Source organism: Oxyura jamaicensis, chromosome 7 (assembly GCF_011077185.1).
Source record: "Oxyura jamaicensis isolate SHBP4307 breed ruddy duck chromosome 7, BPBGC_Ojam_1.0, whole genome shotgun sequence".
NCBI classification, from domain to species: domain Eukaryota; kingdom Metazoa; phylum Chordata; class Aves; order Anseriformes; family Anatidae; genus Oxyura; species Oxyura jamaicensis.
The window spans coordinates 34,540,610-34,556,307 of NC_048899.1; the positions used below are offsets into that span (position 1 = coordinate 34,540,610).

General features: G+C 35.6%; 1 protein-coding gene across 1 annotated transcript in view; it reads right to left on the minus strand.

Moving 5' to 3' along the window:
• LRP1B (LDL receptor related protein 1B) overlaps positions 1-15,698 on the minus strand; it is a 674,736-nt gene that overhangs the window by 255,445 nt on the left and 403,593 nt on the right. The window contains exons 8-11 of the mRNA XM_035332355.1: positions 9,168-9,390; positions 6,641-6,812; positions 4,509-4,652; positions 2,863-3,099 (exon numbers count right to left, since the gene is read on the minus strand). Coding sequence (XP_035188246.1) covers positions 2,863-3,099; positions 4,509-4,652; positions 6,641-6,812; positions 9,168-9,390 — 776 coding nt within the window. The remainder of the gene's footprint in view (positions 1-2,862; positions 3,100-4,508; positions 4,653-6,640; positions 6,813-9,167; positions 9,391-15,698) is intronic.

Sequence of the window (15,698 nt, forward strand, 5' to 3'; positions counted from 1 at the left end):
TTTCACACTTGCTAGCTTTTTTTGTTGTTGTTGTTGTCTGATTGTTTTCTTGAACTGCAAAATACACTCTACCACTTCAGTGAGCTGAAGAGTAACAGGAATTAAAGATACGTAACATCTAAGCTTCCATATTTAAATGAGAAGTTTTTTTGAACATAAGAACTGAAGCTCATATATAGATTTAAGATTTTTAAACACTCGTATTTCTGAAAGCAACAATTTACCACATCAGTTTTAAATGTATAAGAGATTATAAGCACAGTATATAATTTCATACAGAATGGCCTAGCTCCATTAATGTCAGTTAAATCATGTGCACTAATATTGCCTAAAATACTAAACATAATACAAGCATATATATATTTTTAAAATAGTTCTTCTGTATACCAACCAGCTAGATAGATATATTCCAAAGATCTCTGTAGAATTACCTTTACTTTTTAAAACAAAAAGTTAGCCTTTGCCCATCCTTGCTAATATTTCCAAGTGAATAATATAAACCATTAAGGTTCACAGTCACCTCAAATAACATAAGGGATTTTAAATTTAAAAAATGTATTTCAAAAGTAAATCTGAAACCTTTATTACAGCATTTTCTGCTGCTGATGAAAGTACACTAGTATTGCAGTTGTGCTGCCAACTCTGGGATAAGCCTTGCTGTGGGCTGTCAAATAGTTATCAATACTACACAGCAGTTTATTTTCCAAAGTGAAGAATAAGAAATCACAGCTGAAGCTGTATCGGAAATCAAACTCCAGCAGTGTTAGGTGCTCAGCATTCTCAATTGCCAGTCAACAGCTTGTAGGATCAGGCTCTCATGTATCTCATGTAGGCAAACTGTAATTATCTGAGTTACAGTGTTGTTTGAGCTAGCATATCTGTTCTTGCAAAACCTGATAGTCACAAAAAATGACAACTTTTCATCTGAGAAATGACACAGATAGAGCTCCTTAGCAGCATGCTGTACAGAGCGAATATTAAACCACCTCTTGACACACCTGATTTTCTCTAGTAGCCTTCCACCAAGGAACGATTTAATCTATCCCTGCTGAGTTCTTGAGAGCTGACAGAAATAAAAGCTGAGGTGGTATGGCTGGAGGCCATATTAATTTTAAAAATCATGATAAATACATTAACAAGTGTTCTTTAAACATTCCTTAAAGTTATGAAAATACATCAAGTTCTAACTAACAATGTAAGCTTCTGGAAAATGAGTGAGGAAAGAATGACACTGATTTTATTTATTTTTAAGTATTAGGAGCACCAACAATACATCATCAAATAATCCACAACTCTTTTGGTAGTGCTTTGGCATTTTGCTATGTTGTATTTATAAAGAGTATAAATTACAGTTAAACGTTATTTAAAAGAACCTCATCAAGTTACTGATTTGGTATACAATGCTTATTCATATTTGCATATTTGCTTAGGCTAAGCTCAACCTGTCTGACACCTTTCAGCAAGGATATGACCTTTTAATGTTTAAGTCTATATACTGTCCACTCTACCTGTACTCCACATTTGGATTAGCTTGTTGTAAAATGAAATGTGTGTTGTTTAGTTAAAGTTCAGCAGTAGAGGGTTCTGTGATGTATGTTATCCATTTCCATACTCACAGTGAAGAATTACCAGATTGGCACCTGAGTGTTTGTTATTTACTCAGCCACTTTTTATTATGTTATCACCAAGCTCCTTGTAGCTACTCCTGATCTGCGTGCAGACTTTAAGGTCTGCAGAGAGACCTTATACCAAAAAAAGCACCGCAGCACTGCAAATGGGAGAGATGTCTCTGAGACAGCTGGATTAAAACATGGGTTATGAATCATGGGGAATGAAAATCCCTGCATTAAGGCAATAATATTTTAGTTACTTTCACTGTCTCAAGCTTCAGTTTACAAAGAGAGACATTAAGCTCTACGAAGAGCAAGATGGATATTCATACTGCCTTTTTTTCTAATTGAGTACTATAAAATAATTACTGCAGAATGTATTTCAACTGAGGCAGTAGCTACATCTTGCTGAAGCACTCTTTCATGAAAAATGTCTGTTAAAGAAAAAGAAGGGTTGACAGACTAAAGGTTTAATTAGTGAAATAGCATTTAATATGAAGAGATGTGCCTCTAGACCAGGGAGATTCTGCACAGTGTGGTTGGAGGGGCGGAAACTAGAGAACTGCTGATAGTTTTTCTACTTGCTATAATACGCAGTACAAATATCTTAGTTCAGATTCTCATAAGTGTTTAGGTTTTCCTGTTTTTTTTTTCTTTTTTTTTTTTTTCTTTGTTTGTTTTGTTTTGTTTTTTTTCTCCCCACAGATACAAGGAAAAATACATTAGGAAAGACAAAGCTAAATCACTTTTTTTTTTTTTTTCCCCTAATTAGTTTTCAAGTGACAGCACTACAGAAAGTCTTCCTCTGCCAACCTGCTTGAATAAACTCCAGAAACCACATTGTGATACAGGTTGTAGGCAAGAAGTCTCACAATATTCATGAGGACATTGGATAGTTTAGTGAACAATTACAAGAATTACATTATGGATCCACTGTATCTACTGAAAGAATACAGTGGAAATGTAGGAGAAATGTAGGAGGCTAAACAGACAAAGAAGTCATAGCAGAGCAATTTAACCAAACTTAACATTCCTCCAGTATGGAAAAATAAATAGGAAGTTCTAAAGAACAAACAAACAAAACAAAAAACAAACAAACAACAACAAAAAAAAAAGTCTCCAACTCTGTTCAAGGCCTAGTTTGGTTCTGTTTTCACTGGGTGATTTAAACAAAGTTTTAAATTATCTGTAAAGGTCAGTTCAACTTCTGAGTGAGATTCTCTGAATGTCACTATCAGTTAGCATTGCCTACCATCTTTGAGGATTGTTTCTCGCTCTGTGCCATCAATTTTCTGTCGTCCAATTAGGAAACTGGTAGTATCAGCAAAGTAAATGTAATTGGTTTCGGCATGGAAGTCCAGGGCACGAGGATTGACTAAGTTTTCTATAGGAATCATGTATTCATCAGATACTTTGGTATTCAGGTCCATTCCCCGTATTATTCCTGGGCGTCCCTTCCCATAAAAAAGAAACAATTCATTCTTTGGTCCTGCAAAAGAAAGATTACAAACATAAACAACTGATGCTGCCTAATCTTCTTTACAGTGCATAATGTCACTGTTTAATTAACCAGCACAATTAGTGGGGGAGCAGGAGAGTTATTCAATACCAAAAATTAAACTTTCATATATTCCAAAGGTATCTAAACTCAAGAAATCTAGCTAATTACATTACCTTAATTAAAATACAAATTACTTCAGTGAGCTGCTTACATCTAATTATTTTTTCTATAAAAGTTCACACTGAAAAGAAATGCTAGATCACAGAATAACTTTGCATTTAATGTGAAATGCACATATATAGCACTGCAGACATTTAATTTTACAATTCATTAGGATCTATCAGGGTAATGTAGATCACGACTGAAGCAATCATTAGATCTAACAAGACTGTAAACTTCAGCAAATTCAAAACACCATTTCTTTTCACCAGAAGTTTCTCAGAAGCAAACAAAAGGTTACAGTGAATTTCCTTCAAATGGGAAGGAATATAACAAACTGACATGCTGACTTCTTTCATACTGAGGTACAACACATGGATACCGATACTTCCTACTTCTTTTTTATGATTTAATTAAGTAGGTTAATTACAAATAACTGAAATTTGTTAAGGTGATTTTCTTTCCTTAAAGTTACTTACAAATATCCTTAGATACTTCATACTATAAGCATAGCTCTTAAAATTGTCTAAAATATGTTCTTTTCCCAGTGCCTCTCGGAGTTTTTTGCTGGAATTGTTCATGCAAACAGGGAGAAGATTGACTGAGGTCAAATACATTTATCTACCACCATCCATCAAAGCATTTAGTTGCACGCCTTTCTTTTGAACTAAATCAGTGTCATTTGAACAAGAAATCAGACAAAAATAGACTCATAGAATCGCAGAATGGTTTGGGCTCGAAGGGAACTTAAAGACTACCTAGTTCCACACCCCTGCCGTTGGGGGGGGAAATCCAATGTCCCCCTCCCACCAGACCAGGCTGCCCAAAGCCCCATTCAGGCTGGCTTTGAACACCTCCAGAGATGGGGCATCCACAGCTTCTCTGGGTAACCTGTGCCAGGGCCTCACCACCCTCTGAATGAAGAATTTCTTCCTATAAAATATAAACGCATAGTTTATATTTTTAAAAAAGAGTAAAACTGGTAACTTGTGATGATTTTTTGAAGTATTTTAAACGCATCCCTGATTTAATTTGTCAATTCTGTGAACTGACACCAATCAAATCATTTTAAGGAGTGAAAAGAGTATATGAATCAAATGTCAAGTACACGTTGCAAAGCAGTTTTACCTGAAAACAACCCGTGTGATTTCTGTTGTTACTGATTTAAAGTTAAATAACACAGTAAATAACCCCTGAAATATTAGCATCTGCCAAACTGTTTGATTCCAGTAACATACTTTTGCATGACCTGCCATCACTTCCCAAGATGAAGCCAGTCCTGCAGCGACAAGTCCGTGTTTTGTAGTTGCTGCTGAGCAGACAGATGTGCGAACATCCCCCTGGCATTCCATATGGGTCCACCTCACATGCATGGCTTCTGACTACAATGAGTGAAAAACAGCACGATTGAAATCCATTTTAAATAAGACTATTATATGCATCAGCATGTAGAAAAAATTAGACAGGGAAAAAAGGGATTTTTTGGTCACGATAAGTCTTTCCATAGAATATAATTACAAAAGAAGGTGTTTTTTAAGGTGATACCCAAAGTGGAGAAATGCATGTATCCAAAGAACCATCTTGTCCCTATCAAGCCTACAGTGCTGTATGGGATCACTCATTTTTGAATGAGTTTCTGCAGTTGTTTGCTGGGCAGCACTCTGCTGAGATAGATGACTTTCCCTTTATTTGTTTGATTCTTTGTTTGTTTTGTTTTGTTTGACAGCAAAGGGAATGCCATGCCAAACATCCCATTCCAGTTCACTATTCATTCAACAGCATTAGACAGCACCTTTCTGGGGGAGACGCCTGTGCAGAAACTAAAGAACAAAATAAGTCTTGTAGCATTTTTCCTATTTGAACAGATGGGACAGAAATCCACCTAAAACACAGCTCTAAAGTAGCAGATTAATATATCAAATACACTTTTTAAAATTATTTAAGGTAAATCAGATCAGAAAAAAAAATATATAATTGTTTTGCATTTACTACACTGACTTAGAAGAGGACAACAGTATTTTAGATCAAAAACTGCTTTTCTCTTCTTTCTCCTTTCCCTCAAGCTTTTCAGTTTCTTTTTTTGTTGTTGTTTGCCTTTTTTTTTTTTTTTTTTTAAAAAAAAAGTAATCCAGTGGTTTAAGATCAATATTGTTAAAGGTATACAGAAACTCTACCAAGTTCAGACAGCCTTTACAGCAAATCTTGACAAGCAACAAACATGTCCATTCAAAACAAGAGGAGCTGCATGCAGAGTGAACAAAGGGCAAGAGGAGCAGATTAATCACAGGATGTAATAAAAGATTACACTGTGCTCATGTCTCTCCTATACTCAACCTCTCTGACTCCCTCAGGGGTACAAGAGGGAGGCCTATAGCAAGAAGAGAGTCTTTGCAGCCTCCTTCAGATGCTGACATCTGCAAAATCAATGCCATCAGCTATAGGGCGAAGATTAGTTCAATCAGTTATAGTTTGCTACCACTTCAGAAACCTCTCTAAAAGCAGTCTGGCTGTTTAATAACATTGATGTTAATCACCATAATTGGTGTGTTAGCTTTTACATCCCAGCAGTCATGACAAGGATTGTAGTATTTACTGCTATTGGTTGTATCAAAAAATGCTCATTGATAAACTATCGCTGTAAACATTTTGGATCTTAACTTTGTGCAAAGTGCCCACAAATCATGCTGATGTTCTGAGTGCAAAAAGTTATGCAATCAGACCTATGATTCAAGTCATACCTGAGGACTATGGACCTCAGAAATTGCTATTTTACCAAAAATTTTGAGATTTTAAGTTTTTCATTACAGACTAAAATGAAGTCTTCTTTGACAAAAGGCAAAGACTGTATTTATTAAAGCCAGGGGAAACTTAACAACGATTTCCTGTCTCACCAATAACTCTGCTGACAGGTTGGAGGGCTACCTGACTACATCTCCATTCTTTTTGGCAACTCCAAAGACTGAGGGAAGGAATTTTGCCTCCCTCAAGGTTTATAGCCCATGAGAAAAGCAGGTCCAGAGAAACCAGGCATCTCCAAGGTTGAATACTCAACCAGGTGGGTGGTATTGGACACCTAACAACTTTGAGTGTTAAATTCTGAAAGTCTGAGTATATGGAGCCAGAGAATTTACAAATCGGGGCTCTTAGGCAGTTCTCGAAGCTGAATGCTCAGGTGATAGGAGGTCAGGGAAGTGTGAAAACTGGCAGTAAAGCACACAGAAGACAAGGAAGATGAAGTCAAAGAGAGTTCTGCTGTAGTGTCAGATGTTCGCTGCATCTTGTAAGGCATCTTTCTGGAAAAATGCTCTTCATCACACATTTGCCTATTAACTGGGTTTACATTTCCTAGAAAGAGGAATTTTTATCTTACCTGCTGTTTGAGTTCTTTTCTGGTACACACGGATCCCTTTAGCATTGTCAAGTCTTGTAAGAGACTGAACATCAGTGCCATTATATCTGTTTATCTGTAAAATGCTGAAGTTATCTGAATTAACTGCATATAAATAGTTTTCAAATACTGCCAAAGCACCAAGATGCCTAACCTGGAAAAGAGGGGGGAGGGGGGGGAAAAAAAAAAAAAGTCATTATTTTATCTGAATATTTTAGGTTATCTATGTTTTATGAACACCAAATAATAATGTGAAATGTACATGGCAAACTGTATAAATTAGTATCTTGGTATGTTGATAAAATTATTAAAAAAGAAATGCAAACTACACTACAAATGTAGTTCATACTCTCTTAATCACAAGTTTATAGTTACTAAAGTTTTGTACAAGAAAAAAAGAAAAATAAAAAACATTTAGCAATCTGTATTTATTTAGCCTTTGAATTTCCCTGGTTCTCTGTCTTGAAATTAAGAACACCTGCATACTGTGTTAATAAGCACAACAGTTTATATTAGTATCAACTAATGTTAATTAACTATTAATACCTAATATTATTAACAAGTATTCTCTAGCATTCACTAATAAATGTAGTAAAGACAGATATTTTAAACAGTTTATTAGTTGAATTAATGTATTGCTTCATTGTGACATAATCAAAGCCAGGTAAATAGTGCAAAATTGTATCTCTGAATATTTTCTTAAGTAACTAAATAAATATACAGTTTCCCCAGCTATACTCAGGTTCCTTTTGTTTTATGTCTTTGAATATTCCTGTCGTCACACTGTAGTGCTTGTTCCTCAAAAAAAAAAAAAATCTAAAATTGTATTCGTCTCTGATGTGCATGGGCATGCTGACTAAAAATTACCTAAATTCAGTTAGTCAATAACAGCTCAGATATGATGTGTACAATAATCTAGAGGTTATACTTGATCTCTAGATTTGAAATATTTAAAATATCTCATTGAGCAATTTTGAAAGCAAGAGTTGGTTGGCAGATATTCACAAGCTGAATATCTTACTAGTGCAATCAATAAATTATTCACCACAAAGTATTTACTCAGCTCATTCATTCTCAAATTCAGACATACCTCACAAAACAAAAACAAAAACGATCCAAAACCTGTTGTGCATCAAGTATTTCAGTCCTTCCTGGAAATTACCCCCAGCTGACCAAATCTAGCCATTGTATTCTGCTTTTAGCCATTTAAAAGAAAACAACTGAAATCAATTGAAGTATTTCATTAAGACCCAATAAAAATTCAATCCAATTAGAGTAAGACCAGAGATAAAAAAAAAGAAAACAGACTTAAAAATAATGATGAATCTGTACCAAATTGTTGAATTCTCCTCTGCATTATAATCCTCTTTCTTTCTTATTACCATTTGCACACAGTTTAAAGCTTTCTTATTTAACTCCCATGAGAGCTTTATATTTACAATATTAACAATGTGACTCTTTTTACAATGCACATTATAATGCCTTAATTATTTTTTATTAATTTATTCGTTTCGGTGGTTTTTACTTCTCATAAAGATTTTCAGCTATCTTACGCATGACTAGAAATGTTGCTTGCTACTAAGAATAGTCCTTTGAAAGCCGTCCAGACTATCAATCAGAAAGGCTGTATCATTTGGAAAGCATGCCTTTTGATATGCTTGTACTTATGAAATAAAGTTTAATCCCTGAAAAATTTCTTTAGAATAGTTTGCTGATTATGCTAATTATTTGTGTTTTGGTAAACAGTGAGTACCTGGAAGCAAATAAAGAATTACAGCACAATAGGTAAAGGGGTATCTGCATGTATTTTTGCACACCCTGTTTAACCTCAGGCAGAAGCAGATGTACCCACACCAGCTCTAAGTATCTGAGTAGCAATCAGGAATTTTTTGGTCTTTGCTAATTTTCCCTCAGTTTCCATGAGCCTTAAAACTGTGTGGAATTGCTACCTACTACTCCATTCTCCACCCTGAAACAACAATAATGGATTGATGTATTCCTGTTCAACAACTCATACAGTCTTAGCATTTGTATTTATGACTCTGAACATCTGGATCAACTGGGAAAACACCATTGCCATCAACAAAATATGATTTGAGGGCATCCTGATTGGTACGAACAGGTGAATACCTTTTGTTATTCTCCTGTTTCTTTAATATTCTTCTGCCTCTTAGTCTTCCCTTCCTGAGTTGGCCATGATATCTTCTTGACATTAATAATTTATCCCCTAATATATTTCCATTGCCTCATATTTTTTCTCCTGAAGTCTTTTACAATGAGGACTGACTTACATGGTGCATTGTTAATGCAGCACTGAATGGAAGTTTGTCTATAGGTTGAAAAATATGCTAAAAACAAAAACCTGTAGAAAACAGAACATGTAGTTGGTTCTTTTAATGTCTAATACATTTGAAGCAAAAAGAGAAAAAAAAATATGAAATTACTCTGTTAGCATTATGCATGTTCATTTATTGATATCATTTTCTTACATTTTCAAATAAATACCTACTTGTCTGCCTTTAATTACTGTATGTCTCTTTCTCCCTTCATAGTCTACAACTTCCACGTTATCCAGATAGATGTCAACCCAGTACACATATTTATTGATGAGGTCTAGTGCAATAGCAGTTGGCTGTTCAATTTTAGAGTCTACTATCCATGTCCTGTTCATTCCATCCATGTCACATCTCTCAACCTTGGCAACGTTCCCGTAGTCTGTAAAGAAAAGCTTTCTGTAGAAAGAAAACAAAATGTTGTAAGTTTCAAAGGGTGTGAGCATTGTGCAAAGCTCCTGGTGGCACTGTACAAAATAAGTTTTCATTCTTTATTGTTTGAGGGTCTGTACCTAATCTACATTGACAATCAGCAGTGATTAACAAAAAATTCAACATATCCTCTAACGAATTCACAATTACATGGCATTTTCTTAAAGCAGAATGTACAGAAGTTCTAAATGTATTTCCTTACACCACAGATACACCCCTCATGTAGTACTCAATTTGTTTTTAAATGGTAAGTATACATATGATCAGAGGCTATGTTAAATGAGGTATGTTAAATATATCTATATATCCATTATTTATGGAAAAAAAATGGCAAGATAGTTAAAAGTACCAAAGAGTGGCAAAACCAGGAAGTGCTTAGGTGGTTTGGAGAACAATTTGTTACATACAAGGTATTGCAAATACTGTGATCCACACTGTCAGGCTTTTGAAAATATATTTCTAAAGACGCATTAGGCTATAGTGCATTTATATCACTTTGGAATATTCAGGACAGGACTACCAACTATAAAAAAAGCTTTAAAATGTTTCCACAAATCCAATGAGTCATTCCATTAAGAGTAATGGGAAACTATCTAAGAAGTAAACATTCCTACTGAAGCTTCTCAACCCAATCCTTGGTTAGAATTCAGTGGATTTAGCACACACAAATCAATCCTGATTAACCTGACAATATTTTAACAAGATTAATTATTTGTGAGACTAAATTGCACTTGCTATCAAAGACCACCTTGTCATGACTTTAGCATGTTACAAAGAATTATATGATTCCAGAGGGAATATTACTTAAACTACCTGGAGAATCAGGATTTCATTTTGCAAATGAAGTGAATTATCTCCTAGTTATTACCATTTCTGGTAATAACACTGCATCAACACTATATTAGGTGTGTTTATGTTGAAAAGCAGTAGTTTATAGTCTTGTAACATCTCACAGAAATTCAGCATTGTAGCATGTTTTAAGCTAGAAAGAATACGTGGTTGCTGAATAGCTAAATGAGACCCATGTCGTTTATTATTAACATCTTCAAACAAATAAGAATATAATTTAAATGTACTTAAAGAGTGTTTCATTGGAAAAGTACACAAATTAGAACATCAGTAAAAATATTGAAGGCATAACAATTATCTGTAGGTAGAGCAGCTGTCAAATGTTAAAATGAATTGATCACAGAATCATAAAGTAGGACTTGAGGAGAATTTGAAAGGTCAAGTAGTCCATCACCAGGCCATAAGGCAGAGTAAACTTTACCTATAACATTCTTGAGGGATAACTCCATTCCTGACAGGGAATCTGATTAATCAAAATACTTTTATATTCCTGTCTCGTCCTTTGTTGTAATTTTGTATTCCAGCTGTATTTTAAGAGCGTTTAAAAAAACACACACTTAACATTCTGGTCCATATAACCAAAATGTGCACACTATGGGTGATATGCAAAGTAAAAAATATGTCTGCAAAGCAAATATTTCATTTGGAATGAAAACAGCCAAAAAAATATGCGACTATATATCTGTGTGTGTATGTATTTAATCAGCAATAACAAGACCAATACCTATTACATTTGAAATAAGTTGTTAAAGCATTACATGTACTCTAGTTGACAATCTTTACTTTTGGGGATCAGATGTAGATGATTTAATGGAACTTTATATCTCAGGATTCAATTATTCAAATCAAAGCTCATCTTGCAATCACAGAACCAAAATGTGTTGTTGCTGACATCAGGCACACATACATCTGTATATATTTCTGTATACATATATACATGTGTATACTTATGCATGTATATACACACCCCTATGTATCTGTGTATATATAGATCCTTGTATATATGCCTACATACACAGAGCAGCTACAAAGACCTGAAGCTTGACTTCAGGCTGACTTGACTTGACTTGACTGCTTAGTGCACAGTATTCTTGCACAAGATTAATGTTTCTATGTGATGTCAGAAAACAGACTAATTCACAAGTTAGAAATGATAATTGTTTGCCTTTTGCAACTATTTCTCTCTGGGTCATTTACAACTGATACCTTTTTTTATCAAAAAAAAAAAAAAAAAAAAAAAACTGTCAAAAAAATACATACAGTAAAAAGAATCTAATTTAAGTTGCTTGTCCACCTTTCGGGGATGGGGATGTCATTTCTTAGTTTCCTAAATACCTGGTTTATATTAGCACCAGCTGTGCTAAGGAAGCTATCATGACTTAATCTGTAACTAACATACTTTTTATTTTAAAATAAGGACTCTTTTCCTGGAGACTGACAGTAATAAAACTTTATCTTTTAAAGTACAGGCAAAAGATAGAACAAGAAAATAATTGCCTAACTGCCATTGTATGATCAAAGCATACTGAAGATTAAATTAAGGAAATTAGATGCTTTACCATGTAATCTTGAAATACAATTTTGTATTTTAATACTAGTACAGATTTTTAGAACTAGGTTTAAATCAGAATTGCATTTCTAACACTTGAAACTGAACCACAGTTACACTGTCTTTCCTTTCCTTGGGAGTTCTCAAAAATACGTTGTAGTGGTATTTATTGCAACTTAGACTAATTCTCCTGCTCACAAATGGTGCTGGAGTTGCTCATCCATTTTCCGCAGAGGGTGGTGAAATCTTTTATCAAGTCACAGAGCAATTTCAGCATGAATACCATTTGCATTTGCCTGTACAACCCAAGCACTACACATTAGTACTGACCTTGAGGGACCAGCTCTAACAGGGACGGGGAGATCTGTGTTCATTACAGCCTTTATTTCCTGTGACTAACAATGAGGATGCTGTCTGGGGCAGCTACAAAATAGTAAAAATTTTGGCATTAAATTGATTTTTTTAAGGCATGTTATTTTTTGAGAGTTCCAGACTTCTTCATGCATGGAAATTCTGAATAATCTCCCAGCTCTTTGAAACTGTCCAAGACCCATATTCTGCTCATTGGTAATTAAGACTAAGAGGGGTCATGTTCTTCATCAAGTCCAGGTGCTTTGCAAGCATCAAATATTACTCTTTTTTCAAACTTCTCAAACTCATTAGAGTATTTTGCTGTTTTGTCCCAATGATTCTTTCAGAATTCTCTTCCAGAATGGTTTATTCTAATGACTCTTAATCTATATCTAATAATTTAATGACAATTTCTTCAAGACTAAAATATAATCTTCTGATTTCTGCAGCACACTTATTTGGCTTAAACAGTTCTTTTCACCTGTCTTTTCCTCTGGATGTATTTCTCGATGGCAATCAAATTCTTCCACTGTCTACTGAGCACCTAGAGCTAAGCAAACAAAGTCAATCTGTCTCATCTCATAAGGCAGGCTTTTTATGTTGCCCTTCTCTGCAGTTATTACAATTTTAGGTCATGTTATTGACCAGTGCATGGTCAGCACTGGATACGGTGTTCCAGAGAGGAGCTTGCTGGTGTCTATACAAAGGCACCGTAACTTCCCTGCATCTGCTGGAGATTCATCCATCACTGGATGGCATTTGCTATTTTCACAGCTCTATTACACTGCTGATTTACAGTCATCCTATCACCGGCTATTACATGCATCCTCCTCCCTCTGCTGATTTCCCAGTTTTCAGATGACTTTCTTCAGGCTATGAAGTGTAACCCATTCCACAACTGAACAGCTGAGTCTTAAAAACTTATGGTTGGAGTTTTTCCAAGAGTTTGATTTCAGCTAAGAAAACATGGGATTACTTCCCCACCATCTGAACAACAAAATCTCTGTAACATTTCAAAATATCCTCAAATGACAAACCCATCAACTACAAACAACAATAAAGTCATGTTACCAAATAAAACTTAATTTGAAGAAGAATGCCATCACCAGACAACAGGAACGGTGAGTTTCCCAGTCCCTGTTCTTATACCAGTGGTCACAGATTCATCTTCCCTTCCTTATCACCCCCCCAAACTAGAAGAAGCAGGCCTAAAGAGTCCTGCTGCTCTTTTCTGACAGAAGACATCTGTCCTGAGTAGGAATTTCCTTTCAGACCCGGACAGTTTCTTTCTTCAGCTGTAAAACACGATATGGCTCCCTTATCACTATTGTTTATTTCCCCCAAGTTCTCTTTCGTCACTTACTTCTCTTTTCCAAGCTTTCAGTCACAGCATTCATGATCTGCCTACCTCATTAGCCTTGAAAGAAATATGTGCTCCTCGTAAAGCTACATTTGACCATTTGAATGACAGAAACCTTAACTTCTTATGCACCTAAGAAGCCATACACTGGATAGCACAATCAGACAATTTGCAGGGGACAAAATTTCACAATTCTGCAACTCTTTGGCAAAGAAAAATAAAAAAATGTATGGAACAATACATGGTATGATGAAATTATTTGCATTTTTTTTCCTGTCACATACAACCGTGCTTCATGGTTGGGTTTATTCATGTCATTATTTTTCGTCCTTTATTACTCTCCTCAATCTTTCATTCCTCTTTGTAATAGGAAAGAGGTACACTCATAACCATGTCCAGAAGCTTATGTTTTCAGCTGCCAGGTCCCAGACTCTAAATTGTTCCCCAGACAACTTGCAAGCCAGCCTATTTGTAGTTCTTATAGCTCCTCTAACTCCCAAGTTGGCTCTTAAACCTCAGGTGTTCCTTCAGTGCATCTCTGGAAAAGGAATGTGTTATCATAAAGTAACCTAAATCCCTCATGAGGACAAGAAAAGCACAGTTCCAGGAATGCTCAAACAGGACAAAGGTATATAAAATAAACTATTGCATATCTGATAGCACATTGTGATTTAAGACCAAATGAATGAGTGGGCTGGGTAACAAAGCAGTCCCAGCTGTGCAGTGCCTTCCCTCGGGGCAGGGCTGGGGGAGCCCTGGGTGCCTCAAACTCAGTCTTGGGGTACCCCAGTCTCTCCCTCTCCTCTCACCTGAGTCATTCCAGATGCCCTCGGTTTTAGGAGCCGTTAGAGAAAGCCCAGGTCTCGAATGACCCCTTCAAACTCTCCCAGTGCCTGACTGACTCGACTGGCACTAGCACTACGCTCATCTCAATGGGATCCATCCACATCTCCACAACTTTCCCAGTAACTGATAAGTTGTCTTCACTCAGGGTTTTTCCTCTTCTCCCATATCCCATAGGGTTACCTAAAGTTCACATTTACACTGCCCAACCCGTGGCAGATGCCACATAGCAGTCAAATGACAGTGAAAATACCACCTTCTGCCTCCACGTCTTCCCTCTTCCTCTGGTCTTCTGTTACCAGAGATAAGGGTTTGTTATCATAAGCACTACGTGTTAGGAAAAAAAATAAGGATTACAAATGCACTGACATTTAAAAGATAGCACATTCTACTTAAGCTGAAGAACCAGAAAAGATGTTCTTCTGAAGTACTTACAGGTTCACTAGCTTAATTTCAAAAAGATGGGAACTGCTGGGGCAGATTTTGAAGGAAAGAATGACAAAGAGCTTGGTGGTTCATGGGGCAGAGTCAATTGCAATGAAGTTTTAGCAGTTGTAAATTAATATAATATATACAGAGAGAAGGCTGCTTTCTTAGGCAAAGTTACTGCCGTGGACCAGATCTATCCAGATTAAAGAAAAAGATTTGCAGTATATCTCAATAAGAGCTATGAGTTGAAAGAGGGGTATTTAATTTCCAGAAATTACATTGAAAGGATCATTATCAAGACAGAAAGCTTCTAAGATATCCTGTTAATATTGGGAAAAGTCTTGTTTAATGAAAAAAAACTAACCATATGCTTTGGAATGTATAAGTGGCACCAAGTTATAGCCTTTTTTTATTTTTTCTCACTTAGAGGAGAGATTATGGTATGGACAAAACTGAATCAGAGTAACAGAAATGGAATGAAATTTAATAACATAAAATAAATAATAATAATAACAAAACCTGTTTTAAAACTAATAAGAAGGCCTTTGGAATTGATTGGCACCAGCCAGATAAGCTCTAGGACACACTGTAAATACAGCAAGATACATTGCAGGATAACTAAAATTATGGGGACTGTGATGAACAGGGAACCTTCTTCAGAAGAGGTGATCAACTAATTAAATAAAATGACTGCATGAAAATATCTGTGGGATGCTCCACTTGTAAACTAAAGCTTGTGGTATCAGATGATCTATTTACTGTACGCTCAGAAGGGGACTGTCGTGTAGTCTTGTATCTGATTTCTTCTGCACGTAACCTAAATGAATGTAATTTGATTAAATAAAATTGCACTTAATTAATAGTATGCTTTATAGCAGGGTTCAGGAACATTTT